Source organism: Conger conger, chromosome 4, assembly GCF_963514075.1.
Source record: "Conger conger chromosome 4, fConCon1.1, whole genome shotgun sequence".
NCBI lineage: Eukaryota > Metazoa > Chordata > Actinopteri > Anguilliformes > Congridae > Conger > Conger conger.
The window spans coordinates 69,018,265-69,042,679 of record NC_083763.1 but is presented as its reverse complement, the minus strand read 5'-3'; the positions used below and the strand labels follow the sequence as shown (position 1 = coordinate 69,042,679).

The window sequence follows — 24,415 nt, the reverse complement described above, 5'->3', positions numbered from 1 at the left end:
TTCTTCCAAAAAGTGTGCCGATATGAACTAGCTAGACAACAAGGAAGCTCAACTATCCTGTTTTTTCGGCAGCAGAAAAACAGCAGTTTTCACAGCTTAAGTTTTGTAGTGATGGCGTGTGTATGAGAGAGGGCGTGGGTGTATATTTGAGTGTTGTGTGCATGTCTTTGTGGTGGTAGGTTGAAGCAAGCAGACATTTGCAAGGTAGGAACAACTCATTATTAAAAAAAAAATCACCTCAAGTGGTGCCCCCAGGAGAGAAATCTCATTAACAGGTTTCGATTCCATCTTTCAATACTTTTGTTAAAAGTGCCAGAAAGTGTTCAATTAGCACCTGCCTCACCCATTACGCAAAGCACAGGGGGAGCCTTTCGTCAAGCCAGACTCCCTCTGGAGTGTGGGCACTTACGTGGCTCCCCGGATTTTCTCCCGTCTCGGGAAGCTGCTGTCCAACACGTCCAAGCCCCCACAAGGCGGGGTCCCAGCAAGGTGGGCAGATTACATTACATCACATTATTGCCATTTGGCAGACGCTCTTATCTTATCCGATGGACGGTTGCAGGGTTAAGGGCCTTCCTCAAGGGCCCAATGGCTGTGCGGATCTTATCGTGGCTACACTGGGATTCAAACCACCAACCTTGCCTGTCCCAGTCATTTACCTTAACCACTACGCTACAGGCTGCCCTGTTACGTGCCCAATAAAAAAGAAAAGAAAAAAGAACGAGGCTCATCACCTCCATCTCATTGAAAGAACCAGCCCCTTGTCACGGTGCACAGCACAGAGTCTTCTGCTCAACACACACTTATCAGAGCAGCACACACCCTTCAGCTTGTGTCCAGCAAGGGACTTTGTTCCACTCATCTCCAAATCAATCTTACTGAGTTGAAGTTAAACTTGTAATTATCTAGTTTTTTTTTGTTTTTTTTTTGTTTTTAAACAAACACTCTTTAAAATCCATAACTTGATCTTGGCCCGAGTGCCAAGAGCTGAGATCGGACACGCATCCACACAAAAAGAAGCTTCTGCTGTTGTTGCTCGGTTATCATGACAACAGTTATCAAACTGTGGCAAGTGGGAATTACTGTTATTATTCAAAATGTACTGTTAATATCCCAAAAAAATTTTTTTTCCTAAAGCTGGCACGTGAAAACTTGCTGGATCATCAGGACTACATTAGCAGCCCCCCAAGCTGAACACCAGGGACATCGCGGCTGCAGTAATCTCACTCAAGTCACAGGGCTTACCCACAATCACACTGGATGGTTAATCGTTCAAGGTAGAATGACTGCAGGACGGCAGTTCTATGGCGAAGGCCTTGAGTTTGTAACATCAGGCTTCTGTTGGCCTTCAGGACCACACCACAGATAACAGGCAGGCCTGCACCTCAGGCTCACACCTTCAGAGGGGCATTTGCTGTTAACTGTTGGCAGGTGTGAGAATGCGTTTGGTTTGTAATGCCATAATGTGTGCAAGACAAAATCCCTTCATCGGGCCAAATAAAGTCTAATCATTAAAAAAAATTCACAGCTTAATGGAATCAAGTTTCTAACCACGGTTTGCTTCCACAAGTTTCTGGAAAACATACAAAAAAAAAAGATGCTCTGAATCTTAGTAAGGCGCCAGGCGGTGACATGAAGGAAACCGGCGTGATCCCATCGGACTTGACATTCATTACCCCAAACATATAGTCTATCTGCTGAGTTTTGGTGTGGTTCTAAACCAACATGTTTCAACAGCACAGGGGCCAAAAGCCACATATCCCCAGTACGAGTATTTTTGACTGAATTTTGAAATCACAAATATTTGAGAAACCTACGAACTGTGCATCACATCAAGTTTATATGACAATGTCTAACAACATCAAGGGCATACTGTCACACCGAATGTCCCTGCAGCCTAGCTACAGTTGCCCATAGCGACACAACACATTCACAGTTCTGAGCGGCTGACTGGTTACCAGGTAACTGAAGGGACACAGAAAATGGAAATGAGAAAATAAGACAAGAAAATAAGGAATACGATCTAAGAGTGGTTCTTGTGGAGGGGATGACACACTTTGTTTTCGTGAGATTAACGTTGTGAAACTTTTCCACATCAACAAAATTTCATAATTAAACCCTTACATGGACCAGGAACAAGGGGTTGACTCTTGACTTCGAACTTTGCAAGAACTAGGTCATTTGTTTTTTAACAGTCTGGCAATATATTCATTTATTTTTTTTAATCAATTAAATCAATGGATTAATAATGAAAAAAATACTACAAAAATGTATTTGTTCACAAATTCACTTCCTTTCTGAACCCCAGATTGAGCCCCTGCATCTTAATATAAGAGAAGAACCAACAGCCCAAGTCATGAATCTACCTCACCCAGGTCTAACAGTCCTGGACACAAGATAAAAGAAACTGACAATTAAGACACACTGTATTTTCACTGCACAGAATCCATCCCTCTAGGCTATACATTCTGAAATGGTGATGGATTCATAGATAAAAAAAATAAAGAAATAAAACACAAACACAGCTTGCTCAAGAAAGAGGGCTTTCTGCCCACCAAGCCTCCTGCCTGCTGTGTAAAAATACTGCAGAGTATGCCATTATTCATACCAACTGGTTAATTCCATCATAACTAAAGGGCAAAATGGCCTTCAGAGGATCCTCTCACTCTGCTGACTTCTTTGAGAACCGAATGCCCTTAAATCCTCAATGCCCCACATCAAACCTGCTTTGATAAACACCAAGGGTTAGATAAGCTTTCTATTACTACACATGCCTAGACAAGTTCTTTCCTCCTGCAACAGAGTACTCAAGTGATACTTGCTGCACAACGGCATGCTTCATGCTTCATTAAAAATTACACAACTAATTTCAACCACAAGCATGTCCCTGAGTGGCCATTATTACACCAGCTTTAAAACGTTCAGTTAAGAACATTCCAAATCACAAATATGAGATCAGAATGTTCTCAACCGAACATTCTAATGCTGATGTAACAACTGGTAATTGAAAGCAAAGGAGTTTCTCGAACACAGACTTCCAAAAAGGATTAATGACTGATTGGATATAAAAACAGAAAGCTACATATTTAGTGGTCAAAGCGCACCTGGTCAAAATTAGCCAGAAATGTCTGTTTTTAAAGGTATTTTTATTATTATGATTTTTTATTTTAATTTTTATGTCAAACATAATGCAGAGACGCGCACGCACACACACACACTGCATATATAATGCAACCACGCAGCCTATTGCCTGGCTCCCCCTGCGCTCAGTGCTTTCACAGGAGTCAGGATCTCGGTTTTAGCCACGGGGCATGTCCTTGGGCTGGCGCTGGGGGTAGCGGGGGGAGGGGGGGGGGTGTTTTTGTCCTAGAACTTTCAGTCCCGTTCGCCCAACGCTGGAAGGACATGGAAGGTTGCCAGTGCGTATAACTTAGCACCTGTGAACTCCCCCCCCACCCCCCCCACCCCCATCCAAGTGGTGTTGTTCCAGAAGGTGGCAGCGAGCAGTACTGGGTTAGGCCCTGCAGGCTCCCACACTCAGGCATCTCATTGGAAAGGCATGCCTCAAAACAATATGGAAATGCGCTGTAATTCATGCAAGCTGCCTTTTCTTCTGCCACCAGTCCAACATTGCCAAAAGGACTAACAAAGCCATTGCCAAGAGTACTTCAGAATGATGTAGTTTCTCTCAGAAAAATATGAAAAATACATACATGCCCAACTATATGCTTTTGTTTTTTTTTTGATGAAGAAAAAAACATGCCACCCCCATTGTCTTTTTAATATTCGGGCACACGCAGGGAAATTTGGTTATTTATATATTAAAAGCATTTGCGCCTCTTCCTCTTCACCTTTATTCAACAAAGCGGTGGATTACCAATTACAATCCCGGCCTGCGGCTCCGTGCGGGCCCTGGAGAGATAGCGCACTCATGCAAATGAGCCGGGACACGCGCTGTGGATACTGGCACCAAACATGCCGGCACGCACCCCCCCCCACGGCGCGGCACACTCGCCCAACCACCCGCCAGGGTCCGGTAACCATGGCGCCTCTCCACCCGCTGCCCTCCGCCCCGTCACCCCCGCCCCCGGAGAGGGTAACTTGTCCTGCCGCACTACCTCCCTGTGGCCTGCAGGGGGCCTCAGCCATGTCAGGCACTCGCACCGTGGACCGTATGTACAACCAAGCGCACTGTCCCCCAAGTACTGTAGCGCTAGCCGCTAGCCTGCCGTCGCGGATCTTCAACACTAGAATTCGGCACCGTCAGGTGCACGTAGAGCCTGACTGCATGCACAACTGGTCATGCACAATCCAGCCAGGTGATGTTTTTCCACACTACCTTGCACGTTTGACTCTTATTGGGCTGTCGTGGGCCAAATATGTCATTGTTTTTGATTCCCGAATACTTTTCTGTGCGCGATTGATCTTGCCGGGTGCAACTGAGCCGACCCAAAAGCAGGACCAGAAAGCATGGTAAGGGTTAGCATTTTTTGAGAGCATTTCGTAGGTTCCAATACACCAGACAAGCTCAGAGAATCGTGAAGTGAATTATTTGAAACCAAAACACTTAGCATTTGACCCAGGACCGGGTACACACAATCCACTCAGTCAGGTGAAGGATAAGTTCCACTACGCTCAACCCCTATTCACCGGTTTCCACAGACCCGATAAGCTCGTTTAGAGCCTTATTCAAACAGTGTGGTTGAATAGTGATAGAACGAGTAGCCAGAGATAAGTCATTTCTATTGACAGGTGTGTGAATGACTGGCCTCACAAAAAAACGCTTCCCGGAGGACCAATGTTTACGCTGGTTTTTGTTCCAGCCGATTATTCTGCCTTCGTTTTCTAAAGAACAGCATACATTGCTGTTGGTTCACTCCTATATCAGCTTTAGCGCATAACTGAAAGAACGTGTCTATTTGCACACCGAATAGCAGAAGAGGGTATGAAGCGCGCAAATCGCCGGTATCACAGGTACAAAAACCTACACCCCGCGCCTCCCACCCCCGGTTCCCCGTTGCGCGACCCCGCCGTACACAAACGGAGCGGATACCGCGCAGATGCACAGCGCAGCGCTCCGGGCCAGCAGAGAGCGGAGATGTACCGTAGCTTCAGGAGCGGCGTTCACACCTCAACCCTTTTAGAAGTGTTGCATTTTTTTACGTTTTAAATTTGAATGCTTTAGCACGAGCTACCTGGAGACGGGGGCCCAATTATCTTCCTCTCACCTCCTGACACCGGCTCCCCAGTCCTGCGAGCGGGAGAAGGGGAACGCCGATCCGGCTGGGAGCGGATCGGAACCGGAACGCTAGCTAGACCGATATTTGACTGAAGTCGAAAAATAATGGGTTTACAAACATGGCTACATTCTGAAAGAGAAGTAGGATTTTACACAACCACATGCTGGAATCCATCATACAAGTTGAAAAATCTATAAATGGGAAATGGGAGTCTACATATTTGTGATGAACTGAACTAGCATGACACGGGTACAAAAGGAATTTCAAAACTTCCACTAAGGACATTAATGGGCTTAGCTCAGAAAGCTAGTTACTGCCACGTTTAACATGCAGCGGGGCTTGGGTGGCCGGGTGGGACGGGTTTTAACAAACCTTATCCCCCAAAACAACAGGGGACCCCACCAGCTCAGAGCACAAGGCCAGAGGGGCATGTGAGCCCCAAAACTGAGCACAGGGGGGGGGAACAGGGTCCCACATCTCAACAAGCTCCAACACTGACTACCACTGAGCCTGACTGAGACTGCACCAGCCTTAGAGAACCAAGTCACAGTTGGCAAAAAGCATCTATACTGGGCTATCGTGGAGGCTGAACTTAAACTATCATTAACAGCAAGTCAAATGCCAATGCAAAATTGGGCCATTCAGAAGATTCCACATCTGCTTCACCTGTCCATTTTTCCCCCCATTCCGTTACAAATCACCCAGCTGAAAATGAGCTGGAATTCTCTCAATGCATAAAGGCTGTGCAAAAACTCATGTGAACAAAAAACAGAATACACTGTTGGTAAATGGAAAAACAAAGTGCTTTTTTGCCTTTTCAGAAGAGTTCCTGGGAAATACAACGCTTTTCTCAGAAATGAATGCTTTTTCAGAACAGTATGCGGGACCGATTAACGGTGTCCAACATACCACACGACTTGATCAATATCTGCCCGAGAAGTCTGTGCCTTTGAAGTTTTGGTTTGCAATATGAAATCAATGTGTATAACTCAATTAAACAGAAATGTTACGAGTGAAAGTCACGGAGACGCAGAAATGGGAAACTAGCAGTAGACCCTCTGGAAGAACACATTTAAGAAAGCTTTAGCTAATAAATGCATCAGCTTGCTTGGCTCTCTCTCCCTGCGCCTTGCCCTTCTGAGTCCACCGCACAGAACGCAGTTAGCATCCTGGTGGAGCTGATGCGGAATTATCCAGCGGTCACAGGTCTGTCTGAGGGCAAGAGCGAGACCTCCAGAGGAAGACATCGAGGAGGTGGGCCGGGGTTGCGCGGAGTCAGACTCCTGAGGTCAAGTGCGTGGCAAATTGGCGGGGGCGGAACAAGCGCCTCAGCTGGGCGGTTCCCCAGGGACACACTCCTACAGCGCAACCCAGAAAAAAAACTCAGGCAAACATTTCTCTAAAACTGAGGAAGGGCGACGGTGAATGTTTAATAAAGAGGGTGCTCGCGACTCCATAGATCGGTGGAAAGAGAAAGAGCGAATCGCATCAATTAACAGCAAAATCAACACAATCTCGAGTATTTGTAGGAATTTTAAGTGCACGGTGCCAAAGACTGATAACCGGGGGAGAAATGGTGTGTGTGTGTGTGTGTGTGTGTGTGAGAGACAGAGAGAGCACATTTGAGTGTTTAGGGGGGGGGGGGGGTTAATAGTCCCTCTGTGTTGTACATTAGGTATATCACACACACACACACACACACACACACACACACACACACAAAGCGTTGTGAAGACGCTGTAATGTAGGTATATTACACACACAGACACACACAGACAGTAATGTAAACACACAGACAGTAATGTAAACACACACACACACACACAGTAATGTAAACACACACACACGCACACACACACACACACACACACACACACACACACACAGTAATGTAAACACACACACACACACACACACACGTGCTCTACCTCGTTTCCAGACCCCCCGCCCCAGGTGTCCAGCGGGCGTTTTTTCCGGGGCCCGATGGCCGCGAGGGCCGTCAGATTAGCATCTCTCTGCTGCGTCTGCGCCAGCTCCAACTGCTGCATCTGTTTCCAAAAACAAAAACAGGGTCTGTCACACACCGCCATTTCAGGAAAAGGCTTTGTTTTCATTAGCCTTTTTTTCAGTTGTGAAAAAAAAATAAAAATTAAGAACATGTGGTGAGGCAGTGATCACAGAAAAGGCATTATTTTAATGAGTACGACTGTAAATACTTCATACAAAAACACCCCGTATACAAATTAGAAAAGCTTCTCATTTTCAAGTACAACATATGTACCCAATATAAATATCCGCTGGTATTACGAACGCATGAATTAAAAATTTGTGCCACAGACCTAATATACAGACAATCACTACGGGCATTAATACTTAAGACATCACCTTAAAATCGAAGGGGGAGGGGGGGGGGTCTCTATCATGTGCTTTACTGGAGGAAAAAAAAAAAAAAAGTCTACAAATGGGAATGCATTTGAATCGACGCTTTTACATAGAAGTCGATACGTCTGATTGTCAGCTCCAAACCAGTCTGAAATAGTTATTAAATGGCATGAATTTCACTGACTGCTTTAAAATGATGTGAATTTGATATGAGAGCAACGTGAATCCACATGATGTGAACACACAACGCATACGTGTGAGATACGCCCATGCATCAATTCTCTCTCAAGCATAACGCACACAAAACACTCTCATACACCCACACACAAACACACAAGCACTGTCACACACACACAAGCACAAACACACACGCAACCAAATACACGGTGTCTCACACACACACACACACACACACACACACACACACACACACACACACACAAAGCCAACCTTAGGTGCTTCCATTTGATTCTATTCCCCGTTAGCCCGGGGGCACAACTCTGGCTAGCTCCAATATTAGGCTCAATTAAAATAAGCTGCAATTAGTGAAGCCTTTTCTCTCGGGCAAAGAAAGTGAGGAAATGGATATTGGGAAATGTAAAAGTCAGCTACTGTGTGGAGGCAGCCGACGTAAATGAACTTATTTGTTGATTTCTACAGTTGCTACACGGGGACCTCTGGGAGCTGAGGCTTAACTAGTCTAAGCTATAAAATAAAAAGCCCCGCAGCCAAACATGAACTGTGTGAAAACAAGGGCTCCATCACGGAGAGAAAACTGCTGGGCCCAGAAAATTAAAAGCCAGAGGCACTTTCCATTTACAACTAAATCCCAGCACCACCTTGAAGCCAAAGAATTATAAGTAGTATCAGATTTACAAAATGAACAATTATCCTGAAAAACTGGAGCCCATTGTAGAACCCCCCAAATACTACTACTAGACTCACAAAATATAGAAATACAAATATATTATGCATACATACATGTGCACACACACAGATATGCTTATACATGCATGTAAACATGCGTGTATTATATTACACACAGGCATAAACGCCTGTGTATAAGCGTATCTGCGGTCCTGTTTTTAAGCGAGTTGCTGCCAGTGATCGAATGAAGCGAGGGTCCCCTGACGCAGCTGCTTGCCTCTGACCTGGCAGTGAGGGGTCCCTGAGCCTCGTGCCCCAGAACCACACCAAACACCCACACACGGGTCCATACGCCCCCACACCAAACACCCACACACGCGTGCACACGCCCCCACACCACACACCCCCACACTGCCCCAGCTTTACCTCTTTGGCCTTCTGCTTCAGACGGAGCTGCTCAGGGTCCTCACGGTTGGACCGACTCTGTGAGAGGAGGGAAATATCACAGATAAGGGTGTGCACCCGATGACACAAGTAGAAGCAGCCACTGCTGAAGCAAGCCCTTGCTATTCAGCAAAATGTCCGCAGTTCAACAGCATGAACAAAATATTCTTTATTGTGTACAGAGAACAAATCACAACTTTTGTGTCTTCAACAACAAAAAATGTATTTTTAAATTGTTGGAAGGTGATGGTACAGCAGATATGTGTTTGGTTTATATTTGGCAAGAAAGGTGATCGAAGACCTCAACAAAAAGGATAGAAAGTCACAACTGCCATTGGCAGAGGACATATTGAAAAGCCACAGTGGAAGCTGTCCGATTCTGAGAAACAAAATGGCATCGTTGCCTGAAACCTGTACCTTGGCAACGCGAAGGAGAATCTCTCGCTCTTCGCCGTCCTTCCTCTGTTTCTCCAAGCGGTCGAGCTGCTCCAGGAACTTGAGCTGAGCCCGGGTGTCACTCGACTGTCTGTGCCGATAGTCATCCTGCGCGATTTACAGGTACATTAAGTAAGAGTTTTGTGTTAAAACAGTGTTACAAGACCATTGTTAATCCCTTCCCATCATTGAAAAAGGCTCACTGACATGTTGACTCACCCTCTGCCTGTGTTTATAGTCCTTAAATTCAGGTTTCAAAATATGCAGTTGACTGTACCAAAACATTGTACAGCTGTACAATAATTAAAGCTCATTGGTTGAAAATTGGTTCCAATTGCCACAGCCAATGGCATAGGGGGGGGGTTTGAGGATGTTTGTTGCTGCAGTTCCTCTCTCGACTATTAGAAGTCTGAAATTATCTATTGCACCTTCAAAGAGACCAAAGGCACAAAAGTGTGCTGCAGTTTTAATATCTTGACATTAAAAAGGTTCAAAAGTCCAGTTTTCTACTATTTCTTCAGTTAAAAATGCCTGATAAAGTTCTAGAGATGTGTAATAAAGACTAAAACAGTGATAACCAGCCCTGTTCCTAGAGATTCATTTCAACCAAAATTTGGCACACCTGACTCTAAACTAATTAGCAGCTTAACAAGATCTCTCACCGTTGAATGAGGTGTGCTTTGCTGGGTTTGGAGTGAAAACCTACAAATTTGTAACACAAAGGGCCAGTATTTCAAACGCTCTTATTCGAGACACAGTGCTGCCTTGATCCCTCACTTACGAGAGCTGGGGGAAATCCAGAGACATATCTAAAAGAACATTTTTTACACTGCTGGCCTTATTTGAGAAGAAAAAAGGAATAAAATTGGGGAGCCCAATATTATAGGGCTGGTGTGGCTCGTTTAAATTATTGGTCTTCGGTCAAGACTTTGATAAGCAGAAACGGGTTTCTTAACGCTGGGCTAAACCAGAACCTGTGCCCAGACCGGCCTGTTTTGGACAAGACAGGACATCCCAGGTCTAAACCCACTTCCCTTTTGTGGAAGTGTCCGACTTCGTTCCGGGAGGAACGCTCTACCTTGAAGGATATCTTGCGATGCTGCGCGACCACCGTCAGCTTCTCCAGAAGCTCCCGCAAGCGCTCCTGCGTGGCGTGGGAGAGCAGGCTGACCGCGTCCGAGCTGAAGTCTGTGACGCCGTGCCTCCTGCCTGCGGAGAGCGTCAAAAAAAAAAAAAAATCCCATTACGCACTTTTTCTTTTTTTTTTGGAGGCGAGGCATAAAATAAATAACGAGCACAGCAGGTGCTTCCCCGGCGCGGTAATGAGAGACAGTGAGGAAAGCGGAACATTTTCCCCATAAAAGACAACTTCAGAAGATCTCAGATGATGAGACGTTAATGAAACCTTGCCCAGGGCGGGCCGGAGACGCCGGCGCGGCTTCGCCTCGCCCGCAGGGGCCGCTCCGCGCCCAAGGTCGCTTGTAGGACGAAGACGGCAGAAGCGCAGACGGACGACCGACTCTCAGGAAGGCAACACAAGTACACGACTATCAAGATTATTGTGCAGAAAGGAGGGGGGATACAGTAACGCTTCACCGAAATAGCCAGGGACCAGAGAGTGAGACGGACAGAACATTTGCTGCATATTTCTGAGGAGGTTTTCAGCCAGTAGAGTCATTAGAGCAAAAGGAGGCAGCGGTGTGATTAATAACAATATAAAAGTGGTGAATGCCCCTGCCCTGGGTTTCAAACTTTACCCACAAGAAAACTAAAATTCACATAAATCGCACGCTCGAGCCCTCGCCATAAATCACATGGTCAAATCCTCCCATACGAAAAAAAATGTATTGCATAGTTTTGCTTAATTATTGAATAGTGAAAGTGCATTAGGATCAGAGTCGGAAATGAATAATTAAGCTCCTGAACGCACTCCCATTGCCAAGGTGCCATTTCTTAAGGGAAGTGAAAATGAGCAGCGCGGCGGAGGCTCTGAGCGCGAGCGAACGGGTTAAGTGACAGGGCTGATGAGAGGGACGACGCAGAATCAAATTAAAATGTCAGGCCTGCATATAACGCAGAATTTAGGAGGTTCAAACACTGGGTTTAAATGATCCCCGAGGGGCACCATTTTAGATTTTGCCCATTTCTGATATTTATGGCCAATTTCTCCCGTTTATCCATCACGGGGGCCCATCAGGCGGGGAGGCTGCCCGCGAGCGGGGGGCGCTGGGAGGGGTGAGGCTGCGGCAGATGGGGCCGCTCTGGGGGCCCGGGGCCGCGCGCTGCAGGAGAGCCAGGCGCACACTGAGGCGCGCGCGGGAGACTGTGACCGAGACCACGCGCTGCACTGTCTGCTCACATCCTGTGTCACACTGCACTGTGCGGTACGCTTACATCCTGTGTCACACTGCACTGTCTGCCCACATCTTTCAGCTCACTGTGCGGTACGCTTACATCCTGTGTCACACTGCACTGTCTGCCCACATCTTTCAGCTCACTGTGCGGTACGCTTACATCCTGTGTCACACTGCACTGTCTGCCCACATCTTTCAGCTCACTGTGCGGTACGCTTACATCCTGTGTCACACTGCACCGTCTGCCCACATCTTTCAGCTCACTGTGCGGTACGCTTACATCCTGTGTCACACTGCACTGTCTGCCCACATCTTTCAGCTCACTGTGCGGTACGCTTACATCCTGTGTCACACTGCACTGTCCTTCAGCTCACTGTGCGGTACGCTTACATCCTGTGTCACACTGCACTGTCTGCCCACATCTTTCAGCTCACTGTGCGGTACGCTTACATCCTGTGTCACACTGCACTGTCCTTCAGCTCACTGTGCGGTACGCTTACATCCTGTGTCACACTGCACTGTCTGCCCACATCTTTCAGCTCACTGTACAGTACGCTTACATCCTGTGTCACACTGCACTGCCTGCCCACATCTTTCAGCTAACTGTGCTGTATGCGCAGACATCCTGTGTCACACTGCACTGCATCGCACTACACTGTACTGTACGCTCAAACCTCCTGCATCACATTGTACGGTATGCCCAGACATCCTGCATCACACTGCACTCATACCTCCTGTATCGTACTGTACAATCCATGTCCTGCAACTCACTGCACTGTATGCCCACATCCTCCACCCCACTGCACCACACCTCACTGGACTGTACAGTGTCCTGCATCCCACTGCACTCCACTGTTCCATATACTCAGACCACCTGCATCACACTGCACAGTGTAGCTCCCAGGCATCCCACATATATCCCACAGTTCCCTGCACAGCACAGGGGGACATGCTGTAGTAGCACCATGCTGCAGTACTTTTTGGGGGAAATTCCCATGGCCATAAAAAACACACAGCTGCACTTCACGTCTTAACAGTAAATGGTAAAGTTGCATATGCAAATTCTCGATGCAAAGGAGAGAACAGAACGAGAGTGAAACAAGACAGGATTTATGACACTGAATGCTCAGGTAAAGGTAAAGGCCACAGAGGGGTGGAGATATGGTGCAGAATGAATGGACCGTGGGAGCAGGCAAAGACACATTAAACGGCTCACCAACACAATACACACATCCAGAAATCTCAAACAAACTCTTGAGTAATGTGTTCTAGTGCAGAGTCTGAGTACATACTGGGGAGTACTGGATCCGATCAACTGAGGGATCCAGCATGCAGCAGTATCACACACATACTGTATGTTGCTGGGGATCTGGTATGGATCACGTGCACAGGAATAAATTAGACAGATCCTGAAAACGTTCACAAACATACAGGGTTACAATCAGACAGACTTAACTTTTTCTAAACTAACCAGGAAGGTCAAATGAAAACTTTCGCCTGCCCCGACGACTTGGGGAGCCGAGGCAGATTTGGAATGCAAAACCTTCCAACGTTTGGGGGAGGGTGAACGGCATGATGGGAAGATGCTGAGGGCCAGTTTCTGAACTTGACCAAAACACTGGGGGTCGGCAGCCGCACCGTATCGATCACAAATCTATGGAGTCAGGACCTCCGTGCAGCCTCCCACAGCGCCGGGGCGGCGCGTTCGCCCTGACCTCCGAGAGGAGCCCTCCCACACCCCGCGTCCGGTCTCCGGAGGGCCGGCGCCCACCGGGGGGGACCACACGCGCCTCACAGCACCCCGAATAAGGGCCGCCTGCGTGGGATAAACGCAGTCCGCGGGGGGCGGGGGAGGATGGGTAATGCCCTGCGGGGGGGGACAGCGGTCCCATGAGCGGGGTGCGCAGGGTACGGTTACTGCGCTGGGACGGCATTGGGCTGTCACAGAAGAATAATGCAGGACAATGCAAACACCCAGAAATAAATGAGGGCGTTTCAATGCTACTGGAACTGCGTCGTTCTTCATTATGCTCCTGATGCAGGCCTACTTGTGCAGTAAAATAAAAATATTTTACATATAATTGCGTTCGTATGCATGTTATTTCATTTCCAAAAATAAATGTGGTCAGGTTTATGTCAGATGCAAAACAGACACCAAATTGTTCTTGTTACAATGAAGCTGGAATTGGAAGAACTCATCACTTAGCCTATATAAACAAACATAAACCGCTCTTAGCCAACAGTCCAACTCAATCACTGAGCAATTTGTTTGAATTTGCTTTTAGTTATTTTTAGTAGACCCATTTCCTTTCTGGAAAGTGCTTCTTTTTTTCTTTCTTTTTTTTTTTTTCCAACAGTGGGAGTATCAGGATACAAATCATGGCAGATGACTGTGGCACCCAGAAAGAAATAATAATAAATATTTAATATAAGGAAATGAGCAGACATTCATTAATGCAGAGCAGGCAGCGTACAATTACTAAATAAAAAGTAATGTGCAGCAATGCAAGTCCTAGCCAAGTGAAACGCTCCTTATCTTCAGCTTAAGAAGAAAACGGTTATTGTGTATCATATTGCCTGACAGGGATCCTGCATACCACTACATCCGAGATCCTGTACGCTGCCACATCAGAGATCCTGCATACTGTGACATCACAGAGATCCTGTACACTGTGACATCACACAGATCCTGTACACTGTGACATCACAGAGATCCTGTACACTGTGACATCACAGAGATCATGTATACAGTGACATCACAGAGATCCTGTACACTATCACATCACAGAGATCATGTAAACTGCCAGATCACTGAGACCTGTATGTTACATGATTAGAGACAAGACACTTGTGTTGATACACAATATGGGGACTAGTAGCCTCGTGTGATGTTACCATACCAAACACTGGACTACCAACACTGACCCCTGAAAGGGCAGCGGTCTTTCAGCAGCACAGAGGGACAGAAGGCGACTACTTAAATTCAGCTCAGATTTGGATTCTCAGGACAGTCGCTCCATGACGACTCCTCTCCATCCGAACCCCACGACCGTCCTCCGCGTTACCGTCACCGCTAATCACCGGCGTGGCTGCTGCTGCTGTCCTTCTGCGAGGCCAGAGAAAGGCTCCGAGATGCAGGAGCAGAGCTGCAGGCCAAGCGCCCCGGCCCAGTGCGGACAAACGCGCTGACAGGGGAGAAACCCAGGAGGAGAAAAGTGGAAACACCTGCACCCCCTGTTCCCATGGCCGTCGCGAGGGCCCCTTCAGGAACATAACCCCTCCAGCAGCCCTTACCCGTGGAGACGCAGAACCCTGAGCACAGCGCCACGGTTACCGAATGAGTCCTCAACACCCCCCCACCCCCCGATTTCACGGGGACGAACAACCCCACGACAGGGTGCACCGTGGGATACAGTAGATCCGGAGGCACTTGCACAGATTCAAGTTAGTGTCCCAGAAAGACTGATCACAGCTCTGTGTCAAAGAGGTCAGGAAACATAAAACACCCAATGACACGCCCCCTCATCTTAAAACATACGATAGGGAGAGACAAACCAAGCACTTTGCCAACTACACTACAAACATCCTTCTGCTATGAATATACAAGTGAAGCATTTATCCAACTACAGTACTTCTGACAGAAAAGAAAGTGCTAGACTGTTCAGGCATTCACCCAACTAAGCTACAAGCATCTTTACTGAATAAATATACCAGTCAAGTGTTTATCAACATACGGTGCCCCTAACAGAATCAAGGGAACCAGTATTTTTGCCACATACGCCTCGAGTATCCAACCGCCATAAATATTTATCCAAATGCAGTACTGACCACAGCAACGAGGGGGGAGGAAAGGTCAGATGTTTATTTAACTGGGGATGGCCGCTACAGAGAAAGGGTGAGACGGACGGGCCGTTTATTCGGTTAGCCCGAGTCTCGGGCGTCTCTCTGTCCCCCGCCACACTGCAGACGGTGGCGAGGGAAGGGGGATTCTCCAAACTTCATGCCCGGAGAAGCTGGCAGAGCCTCCCGAGCCGGGCCTCCCCCGACGCGGTCGCTGAAGGCCCTCTGCACACGGGTGCTAATGAGGCCCATCGAGCCACTGGCTAACGGAGAGGAGACCGGCGGACTCCTGCCGAATTTCAATCCCAAAACGGGAGCGCCTAGCGTCACTGCTAGCGCGACTCACACAGCGCAGTCTGCTTTGGGGTGCTACACTTCCCATTGTGAAATTTCTACTTTGAGGCTACAGCGCTACACAGACATTACACCTGGGCCAATGCCTCATTGAATTGGCCCACAAAAGGACATGCATTGAATGTCAAATTTAACCAATGAAAATGTCAATTAAGCCAAGATGACAAAATTATATTTTTATTACGTACATTCCCTTGGAGGAGAATTCATGGGCCACCAGAGATCTTGGACCCAATATTTTGTCAGATTCATTCACCCGTACGTTCCATAGGGCCACATTTAATGACTAGTGTTCCAGCAGAACGGAAACGTATGAAGCAACCGTTCCATTTACATTTACATTTCCCATTGGAAATGTTAGCCATGAAGCCAATTATGTGCTGCGCTGAAATTTGACCCCCCACAAATCCATCCACATTGACATTAGTCTAAACAAAGCACAGGAATGATCCGGAACAGCTTGGCAAACAGCAAAAAAAAAATCCTGAAATATATATATATTTTTTAAAAGAACCATTACATCTCCTTGACCAGGAAAATAAAGAAATGAGCAAGGCCATCTACATAGACTGAGCATTGGACCGACTACCAAAATGAATCATATCCTGCCTTTATCAAGGAAAATGACTTAACAAAATGGCTTCCATTACATTCATTTCTAAAAATGAAGACACCCTTCAGAGAGAACATGCGCAGGAGCTGAACTTGTAGAAATGTCAAGGTGACACGTTCGCTGTGAATAATAATTTGGGGTAGACACTCCATCTGTAATAAAGACACAGATTTTAAGAGAATGACAAGGTGTATGTGTGTCGTGCTGATCAGGACACACCACTGTAGGTCTATGGAGAGGGTTTCAAGCCATTTCAGCACCCGACTATATGGTCACAGTCCAAGTAAACAAAGTTGCACTGTTGGCAAACGAGTGCTTACGCCTGCGATTTTAAAATTAGGTGCAAATTAGCAACCGTGGTCACTGTATCCTCTGGAGCCCACGGACAGGAAAACAAGACTAATAACAGCCCCCCGAAACGTGAATGTGCCATCGTACACAATCTGCATTTTAGTTACATAATTTAATACCTTTCAACAACGACTTCCAGTACGCACAGACGTCCACAGCCTCGCCCTCCCATTCCTACTCCGCCCTGGTCTACAAACCGTTTTTTTTCCCCCTCATCAAGGTGACATTTCACTACAACCAAAAGCAGCTTTTTAAATTATGTTTTTTTCGAAAGATTTTTTCCTATTCTCACTTTTTTTTCCCACCCCCATCCTCTTCATTTTTTTTTGCTTTAGTTCTTTTTTTTTTTTTTTTTTTTTTGCTGATTTAGATGGAGTTCCTTCCAGGCCATCCCTTTCATTTCCCTAGCCTACTTTCAGAACGTATCTTTGTAGAAATCCTCTTCTGCGTGACTCGGGGCCCCTCAGCTCTCAGCCTTTATTTTCATCATCACAGCATAATGGATTCCTGCCACATTGGCAAGTTTATTCAATATCACCTACATTTGCATATTGCTTAACAAGAACATTCAAATTGTTGATGCCACTGATCAAAGTGTTTGGATTTCCTTCTCCCCGCTCACATCCCCCCCACCCCCACCCACCCACCCACCCCCCCGCACTCCTTTCAAATTTTTACCATCATCTGCAAAAACGATGTGATCACGCTTTAAGAGCCAGACTCTTTGTTTTTACAAGGACAAACCGTAGCTCCAGCTCTACACAAGACCATCTCAAACAGCACACAGGAGAACAGACGCTACGCCGAGTCACAATGCACCACATCTAGTGGGGTAACCCAATGAGGGCAAAAGCCCCAAGACTGTAAACTGATGCTGATTTTTTTGTTTTGAATGAGGGGAGGGGTTTAACATTAAAGACAATGATTTATGGAAAAAGAAAAGGTACAAGATGTCCAACACACCTTTACGGCAGTACGTTCCCCCCCCTGTACACCACCCAAGTACCGTACAACTGGGCATGCCCTTCATCATCATAGCAGTGACCCAGATGTATTCATTCAAGAAAAACAACACATTAAAAGGAAACTGATCTGTTAGCGAATTCATGGGAATAAATGTTTCTGAGACGACAAACAGCAGCGCTTGCATTGCAGATGCTAGAGGTGAAGATAGCAGTTGAAATCGTACTTCCCTCTAGGGTCTTTCAGCGCACTTATCCCTGGTTATGGGTATGCACTTTGTTGTACGTCGCTCTGGATAAGAGCGTCTGCCAAATGCCATTAATGTAATGTAATGTAAAGATCCAGTACAGAGCGCCGTCAGGATTAAGTCACCGCAGAAATGAAGACCCTGTGTCGCAGTGAAGTTCAGCGATTTAAAGCCGGCGTTTATTATTGATCAGCGCCGACATGCTCTGCTGATTAACTCCAGGCTCCTTTCCCCGTGGGTTCAGAGACCCAGAGGTGCCCGTTCCAACAGATGCAATTAAAGGTGAAGATGGCAATGTGATTGCTCACTCAGAGTAAATGCTGTCTTCACAAAACCAACGGTGTACTCATAACGGCCAACCCTACTGTACAAATACAGTCAATATAAGCGGGTGATTAATGGTATGCAGACTTAAATCAACGGGGTGCAGCGGTTTCTCAAAGTGGAAGTTAACTGTGACTAGTCCCAGGAAAAAGGGTTGAAAAAGGCCCTTCGCCATCTCCACAAAGGACCCCTAGCCACTTCAATGGTTCTTTGTCAAGCAATACATTTCACACCTTCCATAAAGTGCCATAAAGAGCTACAAAGGGTTCTCCTCGGGAGACAATGCAAAGAAACCATTTTCCCCTGACTGTAAAGCAGGCAAGGTCTTTCCTAAAATGGTGGAAGAGAGATGGCGGAGAGCAGAGACGGTGTTACAATACTTCCAGAAAGGCCAATGAACAGAAAAACAAAAGCTGATAAACCTAATGATGCAAAAATCCAATCCGGCCGGCATTAAGAACAGGGCAGAGCAACTCTGCTGGTATTCATTTCGTTGACGAATGTGGCAGGTCACCCTCTCGTTAGGCTCGCCCGGGGACAGAAACTGGCCTGGCACAATGCAAACACTCCGTGCCAAAAAAGAAAAAAAGAAAAAAATAAGGCCCCTGGAGCTCATTTCACACAAACTTCAGAAAAACATTTAACATTTACACCTCCTGTGAAAAAATTAAATCTTTTTCTCTTTGGCTGAGAGAGACGCAAAGGTGGCAGACGGGGCTGGTTCCTGAGCCACAGCGCCCCCTGGGGACAGAGCTCCTCCACTGCCGCGCTATGCCCCCAGCCTGTCAGAGCCGGAGCCGGAGCCAGAGCCAGAGCCGGAATGGCGGGGGGGGGGGGGTGTATCTGCAGTCATCTGCCTGGGAGGCTGTGGAAGCTCTGGGCTGTACGAGGCCGGGGGACATGGCTCAGATCCACAGAAACAACAAAGAGAGGCTTCTGCTTTATTACCTCTCCAGCAGAGCGGCGGGGGGGGGAGGGGGAGAGACCGTACAGTCCTGTGTCATTTCACCCCCCCGGGGGACAAAACTGCCCCCGGGGCACAACCCACATCGTCCCACACTGGAAGCCAGGTGCGTGTGCGTATGTGTGTGCGTATGTGCACGTGTGATTCGGTCTGTGTGTGTGTGTGTGTGTGTGTGTGCGTGTGTGTGTGTGTGTTGCATACTTTTCTACACCAGCTCTCTGGCTGGGACACATTTGGATTGTGCAGGGGGACAAGGACTGCCATGTGGTTTTATTCTGTGAACTCATGGCAGACAGGAGTTTATATTGCAAAAGCCGATCTTATAGACAGTAAACAGTTTTTTTATTCCTCTTCTTTTTTTTTTTTTTTTTTTTTGAAGGGCACATGTTTAATGAAGCATTTCTGAAAGGCTTTTGGGCTGGAGGGCAGCTTTGACCTTAAAATCCTCAACAAATTTTTTTGAAGCGACTCAAAAACACACAAGCAAGAAGAAGCGCGGAATAAGACAGCAGTGCGACGTTCCCGCTCAACTGCAGCTTCAGGACGCACAACGGCACCATCCATTTCCCCGCAAATTACCGCTAGAAAAACCATTAAAAAAAAAGCCCTGAAAACAAACGGCGTCACGCTCGTCCGAGGACTCTCACCGGGTGGGCCCCGATACAACATGGAGGCCTGTCCACCCTCAGAGCCGGTCATTTAGGAGAGACCGCGCCTCCATGCAGAAAGGAGGACTGCAATGACGCCTCAGGTCCTGAATGAAGACCTCTAGCATTTCCAAACTCTTAACAATACATATGAATTCACAAAAGGGGGGGGAAAAAAACAACAATACAAAAAACAATCAGGGCCAGGAAGCGGGTACTGTAAATTTCATAAACGGACTTGCATGACTGTACACCAAGAATGCAGAAAGATGAATAATGGAACTATGTTTTTTAAAAAAACAATAACGGGGGTGGGTGGGGTTGGAAAATGGGAGTCGTGGGAATACAGGGACCGTTGCGCCTGAGGGCGATCAAATTATACTCCGGACCAACGGTTCCTCCTTATGCGCTGACATTTACATGTAACATCAGCCCATGATGGTGTGCGGTGTCTGGGGAGGAGGAGGGACTCCTCTCAGGGCCCCGAGAGGCCGGGGGCCCGGGGCCCTTATTTCATGGCCCACAGCTCCCACTGCTTTACTTAGCCCACCCCCTTCCGTTTTTTTTGGGGGGGGGGGGAAATGTCTCCCATTATATTCCAGGGAGGAGTGTACTGGTTATGTTTCAGCTAGGCCTAACCCCCATCAGGTTACTCACGAATGTAACCCAACGCCTCTACTTTTTTTTATGCGCTTTGACAATGAGCATATCGCAAATGCCCAAAAAATAAGACCAGTAGAAACAGAACATGTCATTTCATCTTTAAAATATTTCAAAAAATATATATACTATTTCAAACCTTTCAAATTTCTGTATACAGTCAAAGGAGTTCCATTCCATCAACACATATGACATATGTTTTTTTTCCCCATGGGCCCAAATCACTTAAATATTCCCTTAGAAATGGATTCACAGTTGAAACTGGCCTAGAAGGGGTGACCAGGGGCATCAAACACCAAGCAAATCAAAAAATTCAGAGACCAAGCAAACAGGGAAAATGTCTTCTTTGGAAACGCGACCAGAAGAAAGGACCCTTGGAGCAAACGGAGCCGCCTACCACAGATCAGGAGTCTCGGATATCTCCTCAGAATACTGAGCCATCCCAAGTTTTTTTCCCCCCCCCATGAACAAACAACTTTCTAAGAAGAGTCAATCTTCATCCAAGCACAACAGGTCAGAGAGCGAAGCCCTGCCTGATTCACTTTAATAAATTATTTAAGTCCCAGCAGGCGACAACACTTTTTCCCTCTTCTGCAATTTTACAAATCGAGAAGCACCCGTCACCCTCCTCTCAAATGGTGAATAAAGGCCATGAGATCACATTGCTTTTATTCAACACTGCCACCTGCTGGCGTCCTGCGGCAAGCCAGGCATTCCATCCCTGCTGGGGAACTTAGTTAGAAAAGTGAAACAAATGGGAGGAAATGGACAAAAGACCGCCACAAGGCCAACACGATCGGTCAGCTGTGACAGAAACAGCAAAAGGCAGGTTAATTTGAAGAAGGGAACACCCCCACATGTGCACAGCCAGAGCTATGGTACACTAAAAAAGGACATTGTGTCCACTGCACACGTTTCTTTTTTGTTGAAAAAATGTGATCCAATTCGCATCCCGATCTGGAATGGCCCATCATCTGTAACCACAGCCGCATTCACGCTGCAAACTGCACTTCTGACATCTGCAGTTCTCCTCAGAACAACGTGCTTTCACCAGCCGGCTTCTCCTCAAATGCATACTACAGCCAAGTCTACAAAGAGTGGAGTCAGAGAAAGGAGGACCTCTCATAAGTGGCTTTAGCCTCGCAGTCCATGGGCACCTGAACCACCAGCAGGGGTCACTAGAGAGCGGTGGAATGCGGAACAATAACCGTCTAATCCCTCCCATAGCCTGGACGACACGGACCACTTGGGCGTGGCCCTATGGATCTCCCGGCTACACCCAGCACCGGTACAGACTGGGTTCAATCTGGAACCACGGAGCTCATCCACACACCACAGCCAGGTGCATTAACCAAAAGAGCAACCCGACAGCCTCTTAAAGCTGATATTCTTACAATGCCATCAACATCAGGCCAATAGCACCTAAACCATGCGCATACCATTAAAAACACTAGTCTCTAAAAACTTTACTTTGGTATTGACAAATCCAGACAGGACTCTCCTGAGACCATCACATTGGTATAAGTGCAGGGCTACCGTAATTCAGTGACTAAAATGGGAGAAACTAATTTTTCTACAAACCAACTGCAGTGCACCATTTGCAAAAGCTGGGGACAGTTCCACCCAATGAAAGTTCAAAGACTAAGCAGAGACTTTTCTAGAGATGAAGGTACTCTGGAACATGATGCAACTTCAGAAATTTGTGAGAAACATTAATCTCCTTTGGAGATGTTGCAGTTGGTCCTGCACATCACATTCTCGAAAAATCACCACCCAAAAAAAGAGAATAAACAGAAAGCAGGTTTGAAAGAACGGAACGCCTTTGAGAAGCCAGACACAGCCAGTCCTTTTCATGTCCTTGTCAATGCAAATTATCACTGTCCTCTGGCGACTTGTTAAGTCCAGAATCAGATATTCACCCTATAAGCAGAATTCCAGTTTGGGGAGCGTTTGCTCGTACGAGCTAAACCACAAATGGAGATCTCCTTCCTCTCAGACATTTGTCCAGAGCTGGCAGTGAGCATTCTTCAGGCTCATACTTAAATACACCTTTCTTTACATGCTGCACCGCATACATTGTGCACCACCAGTATAATCTTTCCTTCGTTTACACTCAAAATACAGTGAAAATGATAGAGTAAACTATAAACCGGAAAAATACATTTCAGGGTACATGCATTTCTCTTTGGAGGACGGCGAGATTTTAGTTACGTTACTTGACTACACCCGCCCCCCCCCCCCCCAACCCCCCGTGCACCCATCCCAGCGCACAAGTGTTAATTAGAAACTGCTAACATTGGATCGATAGTGTAAAACAACAAAGGGGTGACATTGGGCTCGAGTCCCCTGAAAAAGCAGGGTGGTCGATAACGCAAAACGGGCAGCGTAAGCATTCTGCTGAACTGGGTGACCCAGAGAGGGGACTGTAATGAGGGTGTACGGGTGACCCAGAGAGGGGACTGTAATGAGGGCGTACTGGTGACCCAGAGAGGGGACTGTAATGAGGGCGTACTGGTGACCCAGAGAGGGGACTGTAATGAGGGCGTACTGGGTGACCCAGAGAGGGGACTGTAATGAGGGTGTACGGGTGACCCAGAGAGGGGACTGTAATGAGGGCGTACTGGGTGACCCAGAGAGGGGACTGTAATGAGGGCGTACGGTGACCCAGAGAGGGGACTGTAATGAGGGCGTACGGGTGACCCAGAGAGGGGACTGTAATGAGGGCGTACGGGTGACCCAGAGAGGGGACTGTAATGAGGGCGTACTGGTGACCCAGAGAGGGGACTGTAATGAGGGCTGTACTGGGTGACCCAGAGAGGGGACTGTAATGAGGGCGTACTGGTGACCCAGAGAGGGGACTGTAATGAGGCTGTACTGGGTGACCCAGAGAGGGGACTGTAATGAGGGCGTACTGGGTGACCCAGAGAGGGGACTGTAATGAGGGGTACAGGTGACCCAGAGAGGGGACTGTAATGAGGGCGTACGGGTGACCCAGAGAGGGGACTGTAATGAGGGCGTACGGGTGACCCAGAGAGGGGACTGTAATGAGGGCTTACTGGTGACCCAGAGAGGGGACTGTAATGAGGCTGTACTGGTGACCCAGAGAGGGGACTGTAATGAGGGCGTACTGGGTGACCCAGAGAGGGGACTGTAATGAGGGCGTACGGGTGACCCAGAGAGGGGACTGTAATGAGGCTGTACTGGGTGACCCAGAGAGGGGACTGTAATGAGGCTGTACTGGGTGACCCAGAGAGGGGACTGCAATGAGGGCGTACGGGTGACCCAGAGAGGGGACTGTAATGAGGCTGTACTGGGGGGTGACCCAGAGAGGGGACTGTAATGAGGGCGTATGGGTGACCCAGAGAGGGGACTGTAATGAGGGCGTACTGGGGGGTGACCCAGAGAGGGGACTGTAATGAGGGCGTATGGGTGACCCAGAGAGGGGACTGTAATGAGGGCGTACGGGTGACCCAGAGAGGGGACTGTAATGAGGGCGTACGGGTGACCCAGAGAGGGGACTGTAATGAGGGCGTACGGGTGACCCAGAGAGGAGACTGTAATGAGGGCGTACGGGTGACCCAGAGAGGGGACTGTAATGAGGGCGTACGGGTGACCCAGAGAGGGGACTGTAATGAGGGCGTACGGGTGACCCAGAGAGGGGGCTGTAATGAGGCTGTACTAGGTGACCCAGAGAGGGGACTGTAATGAGGGCGTACTGGGTGACCCAGAG

The 24,415-nt window shown here is 47.5% G+C and overlaps 1 protein-coding gene across 2 annotated transcripts in view; it reads right to left on the bottom strand.

Moving 5' to 3' along the window:
* LOC133127618 (transcription initiation factor TFIID subunit 4-like) overlaps positions 1-24,415 on the bottom strand; it is a 49,941-nt gene that overhangs the window by 9,884 nt on the left and 15,642 nt on the right. For both annotated transcript variants that reach the window (XM_061240634.1, XM_061240635.1), the window contains exons 12-15: positions 10,447-10,573; positions 9,351-9,476; positions 8,916-8,972; positions 7,169-7,288 (exon numbers count right to left, since the gene is read on the bottom strand). In XM_061240634.1, coding sequence (XP_061096618.1) covers positions 7,169-7,288; positions 8,916-8,972; positions 9,351-9,476; positions 10,447-10,573 — 430 coding nt within the window. The remainder of the gene's footprint in view (positions 1-7,168; positions 7,289-8,915; positions 8,973-9,350; positions 9,477-10,446; positions 10,574-24,415) is intronic.